The sequence below is a fragment of the Chlamydotis macqueenii genome, chromosome 6 (genome assembly GCF_036417535.1).
Source record: "Chlamydotis macqueenii isolate bChlMac1 chromosome 6, bChlMac1.mat, whole genome shotgun sequence".
NCBI classification, from domain to species: Eukaryota; Metazoa; Chordata; class Aves; order Otidiformes; family Otididae; genus Chlamydotis; species Chlamydotis macqueenii.
In genome coordinates, this window is record NC_141561.1 from 39,042,235 (window position 1) to 39,058,351 (window position 16,117).

Genomic DNA, 16,117 nt, shown 5'->3' on the forward strand with positions numbered 1-16,117 from the left:
AGCTTGATGCCACCGCTTTTGGCCAGAATACTGCTCATATTTTTTTCCCCTCATTAGCAAGATCAGTAAAGCATCACTACTTATACTGATCCTTATTACTTCACTGAACAGCTGCCCCTGCCTTCTCACCTTCCAGTACATAAGGAGCAAGCAGGTTAAAAGGATGCCCACTAACGGTATCGTTAATTGACCTTTCATACAACTGTAGCTACTCGGACTGGAAATAAAAAAATCATTATTTGCAAAATTTAAGATCACAGGCTTACAAGACTTACATGAATAAGGCTTATTGGTTTATAATGAAACTAACTGCATCAGCAAAAACAATTTAAACAGGATGAAGTACAAAAGGAACTGGTTGCCAAGAACAAGTTGTAATCACCCACAGCTATCCAGGGGTAGCTCTCTGTAACTCAATTAGCCTTTGTGAAATTTTGTTGGATTTGCATTAATAAAGCAAAGAGCAAGGGTTAGTCCCCAAAATCTCTTAGAACAGCTACAAGTAATTTAGAAACACGCAACAGCAACAAAGAAGATAAAACACTACACATCCAAGATCTAGGAGAGATTGCAAGTGAAACTTCCTCAGCTCACTCTGCGCAGGGTTTTAAGACTTGCATGCAGATTGAGTAAAGCTTGATGAGATTACTTTCCCAGAAAAGGAGGAAATCTGGACTCAGGGAAAGCCTTAGGGGAATCTGGCATGGCGAGCTTCAACTTGCTTTCATCAACAGCATTACTGATCTCTGCTACAGCACAGAAAGGAATTTTTATTCTCTTATATGCTTATAAAGTAACTTTAGAATTGCATTTTCCTGGAGTTACAGAGATCTCATTTGGTGAAACAACAGCAGTCCATTTTTCCAACACAAGATGCTACAGAGACTAAAACGAATCTGCTTGAGAATAGGAGTTAACAGCTCAGTGCAGGTGACATTTATTAAACATGATGGAGCAGATGCTTAGGAAGTCCTTAAACATCAACTCCCACAAGCCAGAAGCATGTAATATGAAAATTATTACTTCACATAAACCCCCCAAGGGTCCCGTCTTCTTTAAGACACCACCGTTTGCCACTGATGTTTTCTAGACTGATCAAAGCGACTGGAGGAAGCCATTCCTGAGGTGCAGAGGTCAAGTTCAGTTCCACTGGAAGCACTCATCCTCTCACTCTGGATCCTGTCACATGCTTTTAAATTAACGAGGCAATATTCCCCATCCTTTTCCCTACGATGGGCTTCCTCAACGTAATGCTTTATTCAACCCAAAAGTTAACCAGAACAAAAGGACTCTCTAAATATGAAAAACTGAACATCTAGATGAGACAGAACAGAGGCTGTAGTGGAAACATGGTTTCCTTCTCCTCTATACCTTATTTCAAGCCAGCCCACTTCCTCGCTCTGCAGAACAAGGCAAACACCATACTGAAGACATCCTCACCCCCATTTTCTCCTCTGCAAACCCCAACAGCTTCCATTTAAACTTGTGCCGACTTTGAAGCCAAACTGTTTCAATCCTCCTGTCCAGAAGGTGTAGACGCTGTGGGAGTGCAGAAGTTTAGATCCAGTCGATGTGAAACATTCCCCTCTGCTCTACATCTGTCCTGGTTTTGGCTGGGATGGAGCTAATCTTCCTGTCAGTAGCTGCCGTTTTTTGGATTTAGTACGGGATTTCGTATATGAAGAATGTTGATAAACACACTGATGTTCTTAGTTGTTACTAAAGAGACCAAGGACACTGTCGGGCTTTCCAGGTCTCGCTAACGTGCAGGCACAGGAGGCTGGGAGGGATACAGACAGAACAGTTGACCCAAACTGGCCAAAGAGAGTATTCCAAGCCACAAACCTCATGCTCAGTATACAAGTAGGGGTGGGCCAGGGGGGCATCTCCTTCTCTCTCTCTCTCGCTCCTTTGCTTGCTGCTCAGTTTCATTTCTGTGATCGCTGCTTGGGACAGACTGTATCGATCAGAGGGGCGCCGAGTGGTGAAAAATTGTGCATTGTTCGTTTTGTATAGTTTAGTATTCCTATATTTTGTTACTATTGTAATTTTCCTTTGTTATTTTAGTAAACTGTCTTCATCTCAACCCATGAGTTTTCCTTTCTTCTCAATTCTCTCGCCCATCCCATTGGGGAGGGGGAAGGCGAGCGAATAACTGTGTGGTGACCAGGGCTAAACCACAACAATATCCTGTACAACAACATCCATATGCACGTTAGATATTTCTACCACCTCCCACAGAGCTGCGAGTCCTTTTGGAGAAGGAGGGAGTTGAAGTAAGTCTCCAACTGCAAAACAAGTGTGAAATGCCAGTGATCAAGAGTTTTGAGCTGTTTTAAGGAGGGAGGACTTTGCTAAGTATCAGCCTGTTATCTAAAAGATGTTTATGCATGGAAGAGAGACAGTCCAACCTGGGACACAATCAACTCAAACAGCTTTGCACTTCCCTTATCTAATAGCCTAAACAAGGATGGGCATACTGCTCCAAGAAATTCAGAAAGATGTTTTCACCTTGAAATGTCAGTCATGCAATCCCCTAGCTCTTCCAGTCAACTCCCAGTTGTTCCGACTCCTTACAGGAAAAAGCAGGGGTGTTTTGCATTCTTTTAAACAATCAGAGCTGAATCACTACTGCTGCTCAAGGTAAGCAAAACAAACGAAGGAATACGCAATCAGATGCTTAGAATTCTGCCAGATATTTCGCTGCAAAGACTGACACAAGCTTGTTTCACTGCATATCATTACCGGGATCATTCGTCATTCCCTGCTTTAACAGACGACAATCAGTTTAAGAAAAAACAAGCTGAAAAGCTATTAAAGGCTTCTGCTGGTTTTAATTACACTATTCCATGCTCTACAAAAAGCATAGAGGAAATACAGTGATACTTGAATCTCTGTCTCAGCCTACTTGCAGAAGGATAAAGATATGCTACTTTGTGCCCTATTACCGTCCCAGAAATAATGAAGGCAATAAAATAATGAAACCAATGAAAGATATGGCCAAGGGCAAGGAGCACAGTGACAACAGTGTCTCAATTGAATTCTGTGCTGCTTTGAAAGTGGATATATTGCTGACAGTGAATTATATATGGAAAACACAGAACTGCAACTGGTAGGGTGAAATTTTTCATCTGTGAAGATCTAATACTGCTCAGTGGTGACACGCTTTCATCCTGATCTTCTACCTGAAGACAAAAGGGAACCCCCAAACTGAAGACACATATTTAAATCTTGCCTGTCATACTTAGATGCCTTAGATTTAGCTCAAAAGCTGCTGGAAGATTCCACATTACCTCTCTGTGGGTGCTATATCTGTGTGTACAGGCACATGTAAATGGAAGCACCATAGAACTAGACAAGAGGAGGAAATTGCTTTTTATTAGAGAAACACAGCTTGGAAACCTGCTGTAACAGAAGAGTTAACTTAAGAAATACACTCTTAAATACCATTTTTTGCAAGCATGCAGTGTTTTTTTTTAAAAGTGGTATAATTATGGACACTTTTAAGATTCAGTTGGGGAGGCTGCTGGGCCACATCGTCTAGACTGTGCTTTTGCCAAGAAAGGTTGGACCAGATGATCTTCTATGTCCCTTCCAACCTGATATTCTATGATTCTATGATATGTGTAGGCTATAAATATAACTTTAGAAATAACAGTCAAATGCAGCTTACCTTGTAGTAAAAAAACAAACCAAAACAAAACCAAAACTTACTTATGGATAGTAAGTTTAACTAAGTGCTACACTGAGCTTTGTTTTTTCAAACAGTCCAGTGAAGGTTTTGAACATGAATTTACTTTAAGCACAAGATTTAGAACACTGAACTATAAGCAGCTCTTTCAATTTATTTGCACTGGCTTTGACAGAACCAAGTCAGAATACACACACACACTTTTGAAAGTTTATTTGCATCACATTTAAGCAAACTTATCCAAATAGAAGTCAAAAAAGCTATGATAAATAAAGAGAAAGATTAAGGAAAAGACCTCTTTTTCCTAGACAAATGTTCCATCAGCAGGAGTCCCATTATTTGTTATAACAATCTTTAACTTGTAATGACTCTGAAGAAGACTAATAACAGACTGGTGAGAACAGATGGAGTGGTGCTGTTAATTACAGGCACTTAGCTGCATCAGACCCCATGAGTTATTACTAACATTTCCCACTAGGGAGGAGAATCACTCGCTTTTAAGTAGTATGTTGCTTACTAAGCTGGGAGCATTAGCAGTCAGGATTGTACTAATCAGTACTAACAACATAAAATAAAACTCAGCTGCAAACAAAAAAATATGAAAATATTCCCAGAATAACCTCCACACTATTTTATTTATTTTTCCTTTTCCAGTCAATTCTAAATATAAAAGTTCTTCCGCAAAGATTTAAACTCAGGTCTCGCTAATTAAATCTCTCTACCACTCAGCTGAAGCTTTCTAGGCATCTGACTAGCAAGAAGATAAAAATGAAATAAAGAAAAACCACCCTAGCACATATAATAGAAGGCGTGCAGACCCCCTGAACTGAGTGAAGCCAAGAACCTGCAAAGTGATTCACCACAGACAGATTATTCAGTCTTAGTTAACAGGGTATCATTCCAGCGCACCTGAGCACACCCTTTCCAAATACACAATCCAAGCATCGCTTCTAGGCCTTCTGAGTTTCCTGCTGCATCCCTACCTCCAAAGAGGAAACAATCTCCCTTCTGCTGATCAACAAAGCGTCTGGATGTTATTAAATCCATCTGCTTGCGTTAAGCACAAGTGGTATTTCTCCACATTATCTACTCAAAAAAAAGCTACTCCTATTTGTAAGAATCACAGCACAAACCAACATAATGTTTCCCTTTTGCAAATGCTTATAAGGCCACAAACAGAAGCCACTGCAGGTGCCGCAGAAAACATTTCTGAGGGGACACCAATTCAACAGAGCCTTTAAAAAAAGCATGGAACAGATCCACTGACCATCTGGGAGCCAAATGAACACTCTGAACAAGAGAGTCCAATGTTCAAAGAGTCTGATGATGTACTTTATTGGAAAAAAAAAACTAGTATGCACCTTTTGAAGCTTTAAGCAGTGCCTTCATAAACACTAGTGACTGGAAGTTTTTGACCATTAAAGAATCCTTATATTCTAATGTTTAGTCACACAGTAGAAAACAAATGAAATTTGTCTGTCAGTTTTCCATGGATAATTAACTCATCTGTAGCATACTGATTAGCTAAAAGGACTTACCCATAAAGGTCAAGGGGAAAAAGATGGCTTTAGCAACTACCAGTAAAGCAGATACTAAGAAATACATTAGAAAGAATGAATAAAAACAAGAATTTGGGTTGTAAGTCCTGTACAGCTGTACAGCAAAGCGCACACTGTATAAAAACTAATTACAGATTGCATGAAAGATGACAGAACAACAACTACTTGCAAGCTAAGGGGACACTATGCAAGTCTTCTTGGAGGTTACTATTTTAGCTGAGAAGTACTCCAGTCTGCAGGGCTTGCATGTACAGAAGTGGGTATCAAAAGTTATGCACATATTTGTATTTGATCTGCCTGACCCCGTGACTGCATAGAGCCTGGCAACTTTCTCAACAAAGAGAGAACTTTAATAGAAAGTGCTAACAGGGGTTATGATCAGTTGACAATGTAACTTTGATTAGAAGTTAGAACTTTTCAACAGACCTCAGCTCATATGTAAGTAGGCAACACCTTACCTTCCTACCGGCCTTAATCACATACTCCAAGCAAGCAAAAGTTTCCCATCAATGGAAGCTGCTTATAAGAAATCAAAAAATGTAACACATTCCTTCCCCCTTCCCAGGATATCTTCTATAATCTTCCAAATCACTCTTAACTCAGCAATGAATAAATTCACTCCCCTCTGATACGCAGGGTATGACCTACTCAATACATCTAATAATGAAATGCACACATTTGCCAAGGAAGGAGGAGTTGTGTTTAATTAAATCTCTCGTCATTCAGGAGATTAAAAAACAACAACCCCCCCACACTTCATATTAAGCTAGTATTGATATTAGGGCAATTGTTGAAAAAGAAAGTTTCCTCTGAAATCTCATCTACGATTTCTGGTTGAAAAGCCTGAAGAGTCCCACGTATTTAATACTTACATCCAAACTTGAGGACCCAACATCCAGTCAGGACAGCCATCATACATTTGACAGTACTTGGTAGTGGAACATCAGGGATAACAAGGTGAGTTACTAGGAGAAAGATGACATCAGCACACAAAAAGCACATAAAAATCAGAACCATGCCTGGCTGAAAAGCAATCACCATTTAAAGAATAAACAGACTATAATAATTTATCAGCCACTCTTTCTAGCACAAGTATGTGATTTTTGAGACTAGGACACAAGTAAGTAGAAGCGCTATTAGAAATTTTGTGAGTTTCAACATATACATGCTGTGAAAAAGGGAAGTCATGTTTTTATAGTTCTAAGCTAAAACTTACATCTTCGAAGGAGGCTCTGGTTTATAGGATAGTTTCGTTTTTTTTTTTTCCCTAATCCTTTTAAAGTTATATTTAACTCTGACAAGAATCTTATGATGGGGTCTCACTGCTTTAATGCAAAACTAACAGAACTCAACTCACAGTTCTGGAGTAGTAATCAGGGTGTGAAAGAAGGGAAAAAGGGGAAAATTACCTTCACATTTCTTTCACAAACAGGAGAAGCAGCACTCCAAAGAAAAACTGACGGGAGAGAGTAAGACAATGTCGTCTCCCCAGAAAGGGAACACAAAACCCCTCCAAGCCCCATAATGTGATTCCATCACAGAACAAAAAAAAAAAAACAAACCAAAACTAAAAACCTACAACAAAATTTGAAGGATGCAAGAAGAAATTTGTCAACTTTTAGTCAGTAACATGCTCTTTCTAAAGGCACCATCTGCTAAGACTCACTTCTGGAAGATAAAATCCTTACATGATGTCTCATATGAACAGAAACCTTACAATTGGTAAAAGAACTGTAAAGAGAACAGGTCTTTGAGGAGGACTTACGGATTTTAAATAACAGACAATATACTGTCAAACTGTGGCTCCCCTAGAAGTCTCCTGCCTCAGTAACCAAGCAGGCTTTACAGGCGTTTACATGCAACAACACAGCATCGTTCTACTATGGCTATAATTCAGGGATTTCAGAAACTGCACTTACTAGGAATGACAAAAATACCTATTGCAGTTAGTATCTTAAAGGATAAAGCACAGAACTACAGTTACTTGTATTTAGCCAGAGACATTTCAACAAGACTACATACCTCTGCTGTTAAATTCAGTGTACCTTCGAGCCTTCAGAACCGTTGCCAGTTTGTTCAGCAATTTCTGTTGCTCTGAACTGAGACTGCTCCCCAGTACACCAAGAGGTCCATCTCTTGACTGGCTGGGGCTCAGTGTCTGCATGAACAGAAAATCCTACAATAAGCTGAATGTGTGGGAACGTAAAGAAACTAATTAAACTGTCTGACAACTTTAATAAGTATTTTGAAAAATAATTCATGGCAAGCTTAGTGGACAGTCTATAAATAAATCTCTATTTAACAAACCAGCTCTAGAGGAAAAAAGCTTGACATCAGAGGTACTTCCTGTAGCTTATGCAAGGTACCAAAACAGCTTTTGCATCAGTTTTTTGCATCATACTACTAATACAAAGTAAGAGCTGCTTGCTCAAGTTTTGCACTGACAAGGATGTGATATTTCAGCTCCTGGGTCTTCGTAAGTACTCCCAGCCTCCACAGTACAGACGCACCTTTGAGACCCAGTTACCCTAAAGCCTCGGGTTTTGGATCAAGTCATCCATACGAGCTGGTAACCACCCCTTGGCACACATCCATCCCAAAGCAAATAACAAACACTCAGCGTTCTGTTTGCTACAGGAGAGCCGCATCTTACATTTGCTACAGGTAGGAGGAACAGTCATTGCAGATTTAGCTCCAACAGTTTACTTTTGGACAATGAGGATCTTATTACCTCAACAAGGAGGGATCACAACAGGCTGTATACCCTGGAGTAGACTAGGACTGCCTGGAAGAGCCAGGTCAGTTTAGTCATCATTCATCAGGAAGCACAAAGCATTTCATAATGCAGTAACTTGTTAAATCTGAATAACCTGATTTTGGTCACAAGTCCTGAGAAGTCTTTGGCAAAAAGAGGGGAAAAACAAGAACCCCAAAACAATCTTCTAAAAATGGTTTTCAGCTTCTGAGCCGATATCTTCATTACTGGACAAAGGAAGATAACGGAACAGCCTTTTAAATGCACAGAAGCAGCACCTAGAGCAAGGACTACTGCTGCTTTCAGCCAGTTTGGCAAGTAGAACAAATGTACATATGCAGAAAAACAACAACAATAGCAAAGTTCAATCAACAATACTTCAGGAATAACAGTGTTTGTACTCCCATAATAAAGCCACATTACAGGAAACATCCTTTGTTTTCCCAGATAAAGCTATGATAACACAGAACATCACAGCTCATAAGTGTCCCCCATACATTCTAGAAATACTGTTCAAGTTAGTTTCCCAATCTATTTTAAGTCTCCCTGTAAAGGCAGGTGACATACTGTACTTAGGTCCAAGCCTTCAATACTTTAAGGATGAACTTATGTTTTTTTTAGAAAGCAAAGCAAACCAAAACAAAAATCTTATTCACACTTACCTGAGACAGTTGGTTAAGTGAAAATGATTCATTCTTCACTGGTAACATTAGCACAGACTTCATCTTTTCACTTTCCGCATAGTCCACAGGCCGCAGCCCAAATATATTACTGGCAAAACAAGCACAGATGGGTTTAAGTAAATAAAATGTGACTTGATTCTTAACTAACTGCGCGCATTAGCTAGGTAGCTTTCCCTCCCATTTTCTTATTAATATATAATTTCAGCTAAAAACCACAAAGCTTCAAGTAAGAACTGCATCCAAGACAGATGGATACTGAATTACAAGCTGCTGCATTCACAGCTGAGGAGTAAGGGATGTTCAGAGCAATATGTTCAGTTAAATAAACCACACTCCTTGTTATACTGTTTCAAGATGCACTTCGATATCATTCAAAAGACACAGAAATTTCAGCTGTAATTTTTAGTTGCAGTTATATAACCAATATACCAAATGTATTTTTGGCTCACTCGTTTACCATAAGACATGTTAGAAGATTCTAAACACTGTGTTAAAGGCTGGAGCTTGATGTGGTTATGTTTTTATGGGAAAAGCTATCTGCTTCCTACTTGGGAACGGTGACTCCCTCGCGTTTCCAAAATTTAAGTATGCATCTCATTTTCCCTCAGTGCGCTGTTCCACAGAACATGTTATAGCCAATTCACTCCAATTTGCATTGTTCAATCTGGTTGAACACTACTCATCCTACGTGGCACCTCACAGTTATTAGACGTGCTTCGAGACCTGTTTCCTCCCCCATTCTTTTAGCATTACTCAGACAGATGTGATTTCCTACAAACACAACATCCAGCACAGCCATGGCTTCTATCTCTTCTTCAGCCAGTTTTGGAGCTGCAGGACTGTAGTGAGCAGAGGAAAGCTTGAAACTGCAGAACAGGTATAATTGCCATTAACAAAAACGATCCTCTGCCAGCACTCTTGGGAAATATTCTGCTTGCTTTGCTGTTTGGAAGAATAACAGCTATTCCAGCTGATCCTCTTCTCCTCACCTCACGCAGCTCTGGCTCTCAAAAGGCATAATAAGAGCTCGTTATGAAGGGGAAGCTTGTCACCAAGAACAAAGCCCTGACTCAGTAGCTGAAATCCAGCAAGCTCAGTCAAACAACAAAACATTTAAAGAGGTCAAAAAACCACTGTATCTTTGAAGCGCTGTCTCTTAGTTAGCCACATGTTTCTGTGCAGAGTAGGAATCTAGGAAGCTTTATAGGGAATTCCACATAAGGCCATACCCAATCCAACCCAAAGAGAAGCTCAAATCATTAAGTCTTCACTCTCACTTAACTGGGGGGGCTTTGGGCAGTGCAAGGCTGAAAAATGCGTCTGACCTTAGCACCTTTCTACTCCTGAGAACCGCTCGCTAACATGGCCTCTTGGGAAAACAGCAGCCCACAAAAATCCCACACAGAAGAGTCTGGCGTGGTATTTTACAGTTGCTAATTTTACAATATTACCAACCTCAAGCTCTTCTGTGTTACTAATGAGCAAAGAGCTAGCATACTACAAATTCTGCAGACTAAAAGATAATTGGTTAAATCTCAGCCCAGTCCTGGGAGTTGCAGGCCATTAAGTATTGTCATGCTGTTCCTGCTTTGTCATGCATCATCAGGGTAGCTCTTGCCCTTTCTTTAAATAAGCGCCATATTCGACTCCCAACTGCTGCAGGACAGTTCCTTTGAATAATGCATCCAAAGATTGGGAGGAGGAAATAAAAAATAAATAAATAAAATTAGCACATACACTACAATCACCTTTAGACTAGATGGCTGACCTTTTACTGTGAACTAAGCAGGGGGAGGAAATCACTGCATGTCAGTAGCAGAGGTTTGGGAGTGTCCCCCCCTCAAGTCACAGTAAGATCTTTGATTATTGGAAAAAAAAAAAAACAAAACAAACAAACAAAAAAACCACCAAAAAAACACCACTCATGAATGTTTACCATATATAAACATATACCAGTTAAATACAGAACATTTTTTCCCAATTAAACTGTACAAATAAGAGCTCCAGCTACCCCCTCTGTATTCACTTTAAATTATTTTCTCAATTTTTAATATCAGTTCAATCGCTTCTTACCAGTGTATTGCAAAAGGCTATCCTGTCATTACGCAGCATTGAAGAATTAATGGCTATTAATGGGATATTAAGGTAGCAGAGTTAAAGTAAAATGTGACAAATTGGGAGCTCAGGTCCAAAAAAAAAAAAAAAAAGGAACACCAGTTCAACCCAAACCATGGGTTTAAGAGTTTTGAATATTTACAACAAAGCAGCTTGTTGAGCTAAAGGAAAATGAGAAAAAGTAGCTGAAACAAGAGAAAAGAGGGTTTACAAAACGAAAACTATGACAAGGAACACATCCAGACAAAGATTTAGAGTATGATATTGTTTTAATTTACATATCCTTTACAAAGAAAAAGGATGATTTGTTCTTTTTAGCTAGGCACCCCCTAACCACCCAAAAAGCAAACAGTCATGATCAGAAAGAGACTTTGCCCAGTCTCTGTTGGGCTGGTACAGTTATCAATGCAGTTAATTGAGGAATCCATTTTAATATATTAGGAATGTATATATTTTTTAACCCTAGAATCAGGACCAAGGACTTGATCTATGCAGCCACAAGAACACCAGTAAGGCACAGGAATGAGAAACAGAAGCTTTTGACAAAACTGTGTGCTCAAATCTATCTTTATTCAACCAAGCTGAACAAGAGAAATCATCCACCTTGTTCAGACTAAAAAATGAATTTTGAACCAGTTTGCAAAACAAAACAAAACAAAAAAAAAAAAGCATTTTTAGAAATATCACGAACTGTGTTTGGGTGCTCCTACTATAGGTCTGGATTTGTTGAGAATGGGTCCGTAACTGTGTACGTAACTGCTTAACGGGACAAGTTCCACACTCAAAGGGAACACAGACACAATTGCTTCTGCAACAGAGAAATAACTGTCTCCGGTGCCTAAGCTAGGATACAAGACCTCTAAGGCAGGCTTCTTTCTACCAGAGCCAAGGAAGCTTTTTGCAAGTGATTTAAGCATTCGAGAGTCAGATGTATCCTTTGATGCAAACAGTCTCCTATTAGTCAGTCATCAAGGTATTGAAGAGTCAGTAGAGGGTTATTACAGCTGGAACAAATTCCAATCAAAGAGCAGGATGTCTGTGCTAAGAACAAAAAGGAGCCCAATGAAGAGCAACTCAATGTAATCTGCTAACTATGACTTCACACGAGTTGACAGATGATATCTTAAGGACTGACAGATCAAAGAACTTCTTACGAAAATGGGATTCAGTTTATAGTGCAACATTGCTGAAGTTTCGGGTATGAAGACAACAGAGGTTACTGCAGTAGTCAAAAAGAAACTTAACAGTTACCTTCTAAACGTTTCGTTAAGCTTTCACAAAAGAAGTGACGAGGGGAGAGAAGATAAATAGGGAGACATCCCTGTCAATTCTTGAGAAGCCCCAAACTTGCACAGCTTCCAGTACAAGCAAACAATGACTATATAATACTTTGCAGTAAGGAGTTTTAAGTTGCTCCATTTTGATACCAGAAGTTATCTACTGTTCCACAGCTGAGCATAAACTAAGCTCTACCCCAGCCCCAGAAAAGAGTTCAGTATTGAATGGAAGTCCTGCAACCAGGTCCCACTGCAGTAATGGAACCACCAATTCCAATATGGAAATCTTACCAGCTTGGGGCTCTTCAGTCAGCACCCGTATTTTGAGAGTACGATAGGTAGAAATCTTTTCTGAACCTGACAGAACGAAGAAAATTTCATCTGTGTAGCCAGAAAGACCGTCTTACCTATCCAAACAAGGGCCAGGGTTTTAATTAACCTGCTGTCAGCAGGAAGGTAAGCATACTGTCTTGGACTTAGACAGTGAAGTCTGCCTTGACTTAGAAAAAGCAGACCAAATAAGTCGGTGTCTTGGGTCCAGTGCCTCCTGGAATTAACTGCAGGTTATGACAGTTTTTGTCCCTGTGCCATTCAAAATTGAGGACCATGCGCTTTCCCACAGGCTCATTCAGAATCAGACTCGCAACTACTCAAAGACAGAAAAATAGGGCAACACAACAATTTTTACTAGTGCTAAACTTATTGTGCATGAAGAATTGGCAAGACAGCCCATTTGAGTGAAAGCATTTAGGAAGTACTGTGAAATTGCAAATGCACAGATCTAATTTTTCAAATCACTTGGCTTGCTGTGAAGGAAGGAAAAAAGACAGAATTCAAGAGAGTGAGCACATGAAAAAAAGCTATAAAAATATAAATTAGCTATGTGTAGGAGATTAACTTAAAAAAATTAACTAGACCAGCAGGACAATTAATAGGTCCACTGGTCCATATAATATTTTTCATTTGTAGTTTATGTCTTTCCCAGTCAGTGAAAACTTCATATGGCAAATGAAGTGCCACAACTATTAAATCTTACAGATTTAAAAAAAAAAATTTTTTTTACCAAGGAATACTGAAATTTCAGGATTCCTTTCTGGCAGAAGAGGTAGTTCTCATCTGTATTTGCTTGGTCCAAAAGACATGTAGCTGCTTTATATTACATACAGTTACTTCTTAATGCACTATGTATTAACATGCAAGGAGAAAAAACTAGCCTGAAAGACTCTTGGAATGAGATGTACTTGACGGGTCCGTGAACTTGATGATCTGAATCTGAAATGGGAAAGCCTCAGCTCTCTGATGGCTAGGGTTATGCTAATTTCTGTGCGCCTCACGAACCGAGGTCCCTTAGAAAGTGGCTGTATTTGCTCCCAGGTATATTTTGCATCCCTCTACAGACCAGTGGATCTTACCTGCCTTTGGGGCTGATGTCAATAAATGCTGCACATCTTTAAAAAAAAAATAGCTTATCTTGCACAATTGAGTATCATACTAAATTTCAAAACTACTGCTCTAAGCAGGCGATTCAACACAAACTCTGTTTTTATTCCAGAAGATTAACTTTCCAACACACAAGGGACATTAAGACACAAAACTGGAGTTAATTCTATGGTCCAAACAGCAGCAAGACATCAGTCACTTTTGTGAGGTTTCACGCTATATAGTTCATAGTGTCCCAAGTAACATTTGAATACATTCATCATGTTCACATCTTACTTAGCTTAGCTAAAAGAAAAGAATTTAAGCAACCACTTTAATTTAAGTAATCAAACTTCCCTCCCTGTGAGGTTATGAAGAATCACTTTAATATGCTAGCATAAAAAAGGGCCTTGTCCTGTGCTGAAAGTTATTTCACTGAGAGCCTGAAGAGCCCACAAAAGGACTAGAAAGTTTCACACACCAAAAAAAAAACCAACAAAAAAAAAAACAAAAGCAAACTAAAATTAGACCAATTTATCAGTTTGGCCAAATTGGTTTGGTACAGTCTTAGCTCACACACTGCATAAAGATAGGGCACTCCTCACATATACTCCTGAAGAAGGTTAAACCTTTGAGAAGAGATGCAAGTTCTACTCATGACTGCTCAAGTTCTACTTTAAAGATCCTAGAGTAATAATGTGAAGGTGAGTAGATCCTGCATCAAGTACAAAGAGGCCAATTATATCTAGTCATACTGACAAGAACTGTAGTTGCACCATCTTAAGTGATCATCCTGTTCTCACCACCTGTTTTTAAAACTTGGTCTGCAGGTCTCAGGGATCTAGGAAAAAAAGTCACTGAAGAAAAGCAAGAAGCTTCTCAGATGTAACTTCATTATAAGGGTACCTGCATCCACTAGAAAAAAAAATATTTACACCTTCTGCATTAAAGAAGTTTTGAATCCACTTACCTAGACAAATCCAACCACTGCTTAATTAGGATGACAACTACCAGAGACAGAAAAAACAACCCCTGCAAGATTTGCAAAGTTGTGGTCCAGGGAAAGATCATGGCACAATTCATCGCTGGAAACTAGCAGGGCACAAGAAAGAAGGGAGACACAGGACATTTGCAGAAGTCTCAGATATACTGTTCTTGTTTCTATTGGGTTTTTTTGGTAGCGTTTGGAAGAGGTCAGTGAAGTCTTACTACTCAAGCCTGAACACTTTGCTTGTATATCCCCTTCTCCATATCTCTAATGCTCTCCATAAAAAAACAGGGGAAAAAAAAAACCCAACCCGATCCCTTTCCATCATCAATGTATTAGTAACATGCACAGGAGCGTTGCAGCCAGAGATAGAGAACCTACAGAAGATTTGGAAGCCTCAGTTTTTCCAGGGGGGACATACAGGACTGGATTTTTGCCAAAGCACCTGTGGTTCCTTTTCCCAGACAAATGAAGTAAAGATTAAAGGTGGCTAAATTTGTTCACCACACAATTTTAAAGAAAAAAAAAAGTATAGATTTTTATTAACACCACACACTAGACATTCCAGGTATGCTGGAGATTAAGTCAAGAACAGTGCATACTTAGAAGTGGGTTAGAAGTAATTTTTGATACTCAGAGGTTCTGCAAGAGGGAGGTAGCTGCAGAGTTGTGACATATCCCATGTCACGTAGCGCTAATATACAACCCAACAGTACTTGTGTTCAGTGAAAAGCCAAGTCAGAGTCCAAGGTTTACGTATGTCTCTCCTTCCATGATTAAAAAGCTTCTGTTTCAATAGAAAGTCATGTTTCCTCACCTAGAATGAGCTGAAAGAGGTTCAGCTTCATCTCAGATTGCGTGAACACATGCGGCAGAGACTAAGGCTAATAAGAGACCTGGAGAGCCCACTGTTGGCACTTGGAGTCTCGGCTGTGCGAATCTACCAGGGCTTAAGTCCTGTCAAAACCTTCCATCAAAGCTGTTGTCTGTGCTACGCTTTCAAATACCAGACAGACAAAGTGATAAGTGTCACACAACCAGTCTCCGATATTCAAGTGGCTTGAAAATTAGTTTCTGAAGCTGTCAGCTTTTCAACGTGTAATGCACTAGTCTTTGTTGTTCAAGAACAAAGCGAAGATGAACAATTGATCCTTGTTTTACTTTTTAATGCTAAAGTTTTGTGGATTCATTTTGGTTGTTTGGTTTGTTTTTTTTTGTGGTTTTAACTCCAGTATATTCAAGATTAGGACTGCTTATGAGAACCCTATGCTTTTCCACAGAGTACGTTAATTCTGTGAGCTTCAAGAGCGAATATTGAGAGCTGAAGTGATTAAGCTGAACTTGTTTATGCAGCTGGCAAGGAAATTCATGTCACGCAAGACTTCATCCTGTCGTGTTACTATATACACACACCTACTGACAATATGCATTGGACTCAAATTGTATACATGCAGGCCCCGGCACAACAGCAATACTACAACTCCTAAACCCACATTTAGCATCTGAAATACTAATAGTTTGCAGAGTTATTCATAGACTAACAGATTCTTTTGTACCTCCTATACACAAATGCCAAAATCTTCAGAGGCCTAACTGTATAGAAGCTTAAACTGAAAATATTTCTAAGCTT

General features: G+C 39.4%; 1 protein-coding gene across 1 annotated transcript in view; it reads right to left on the minus strand.

Annotated features, from left to right (window-relative positions):
- The window catches only part of BARD1 (BRCA1 associated RING domain 1), a 44,258-nt gene that overhangs the window by 7,186 nt on the left and 20,955 nt on the right, over positions 1 to 16,117 (minus strand). The window contains exons 7-9 of the mRNA XM_086750939.1: positions 8,668 to 8,776; positions 7,273 to 7,426; positions 6,123 to 6,215 (exon numbers count right to left, since the gene is read on the minus strand). Coding sequence (XP_086607065.1) covers positions 6,123 to 6,215; positions 7,273 to 7,426; positions 8,668 to 8,776 — 356 coding nt within the window. The remainder of the gene's footprint in view (positions 1 to 6,122; positions 6,216 to 7,272; positions 7,427 to 8,667; positions 8,777 to 16,117) is intronic.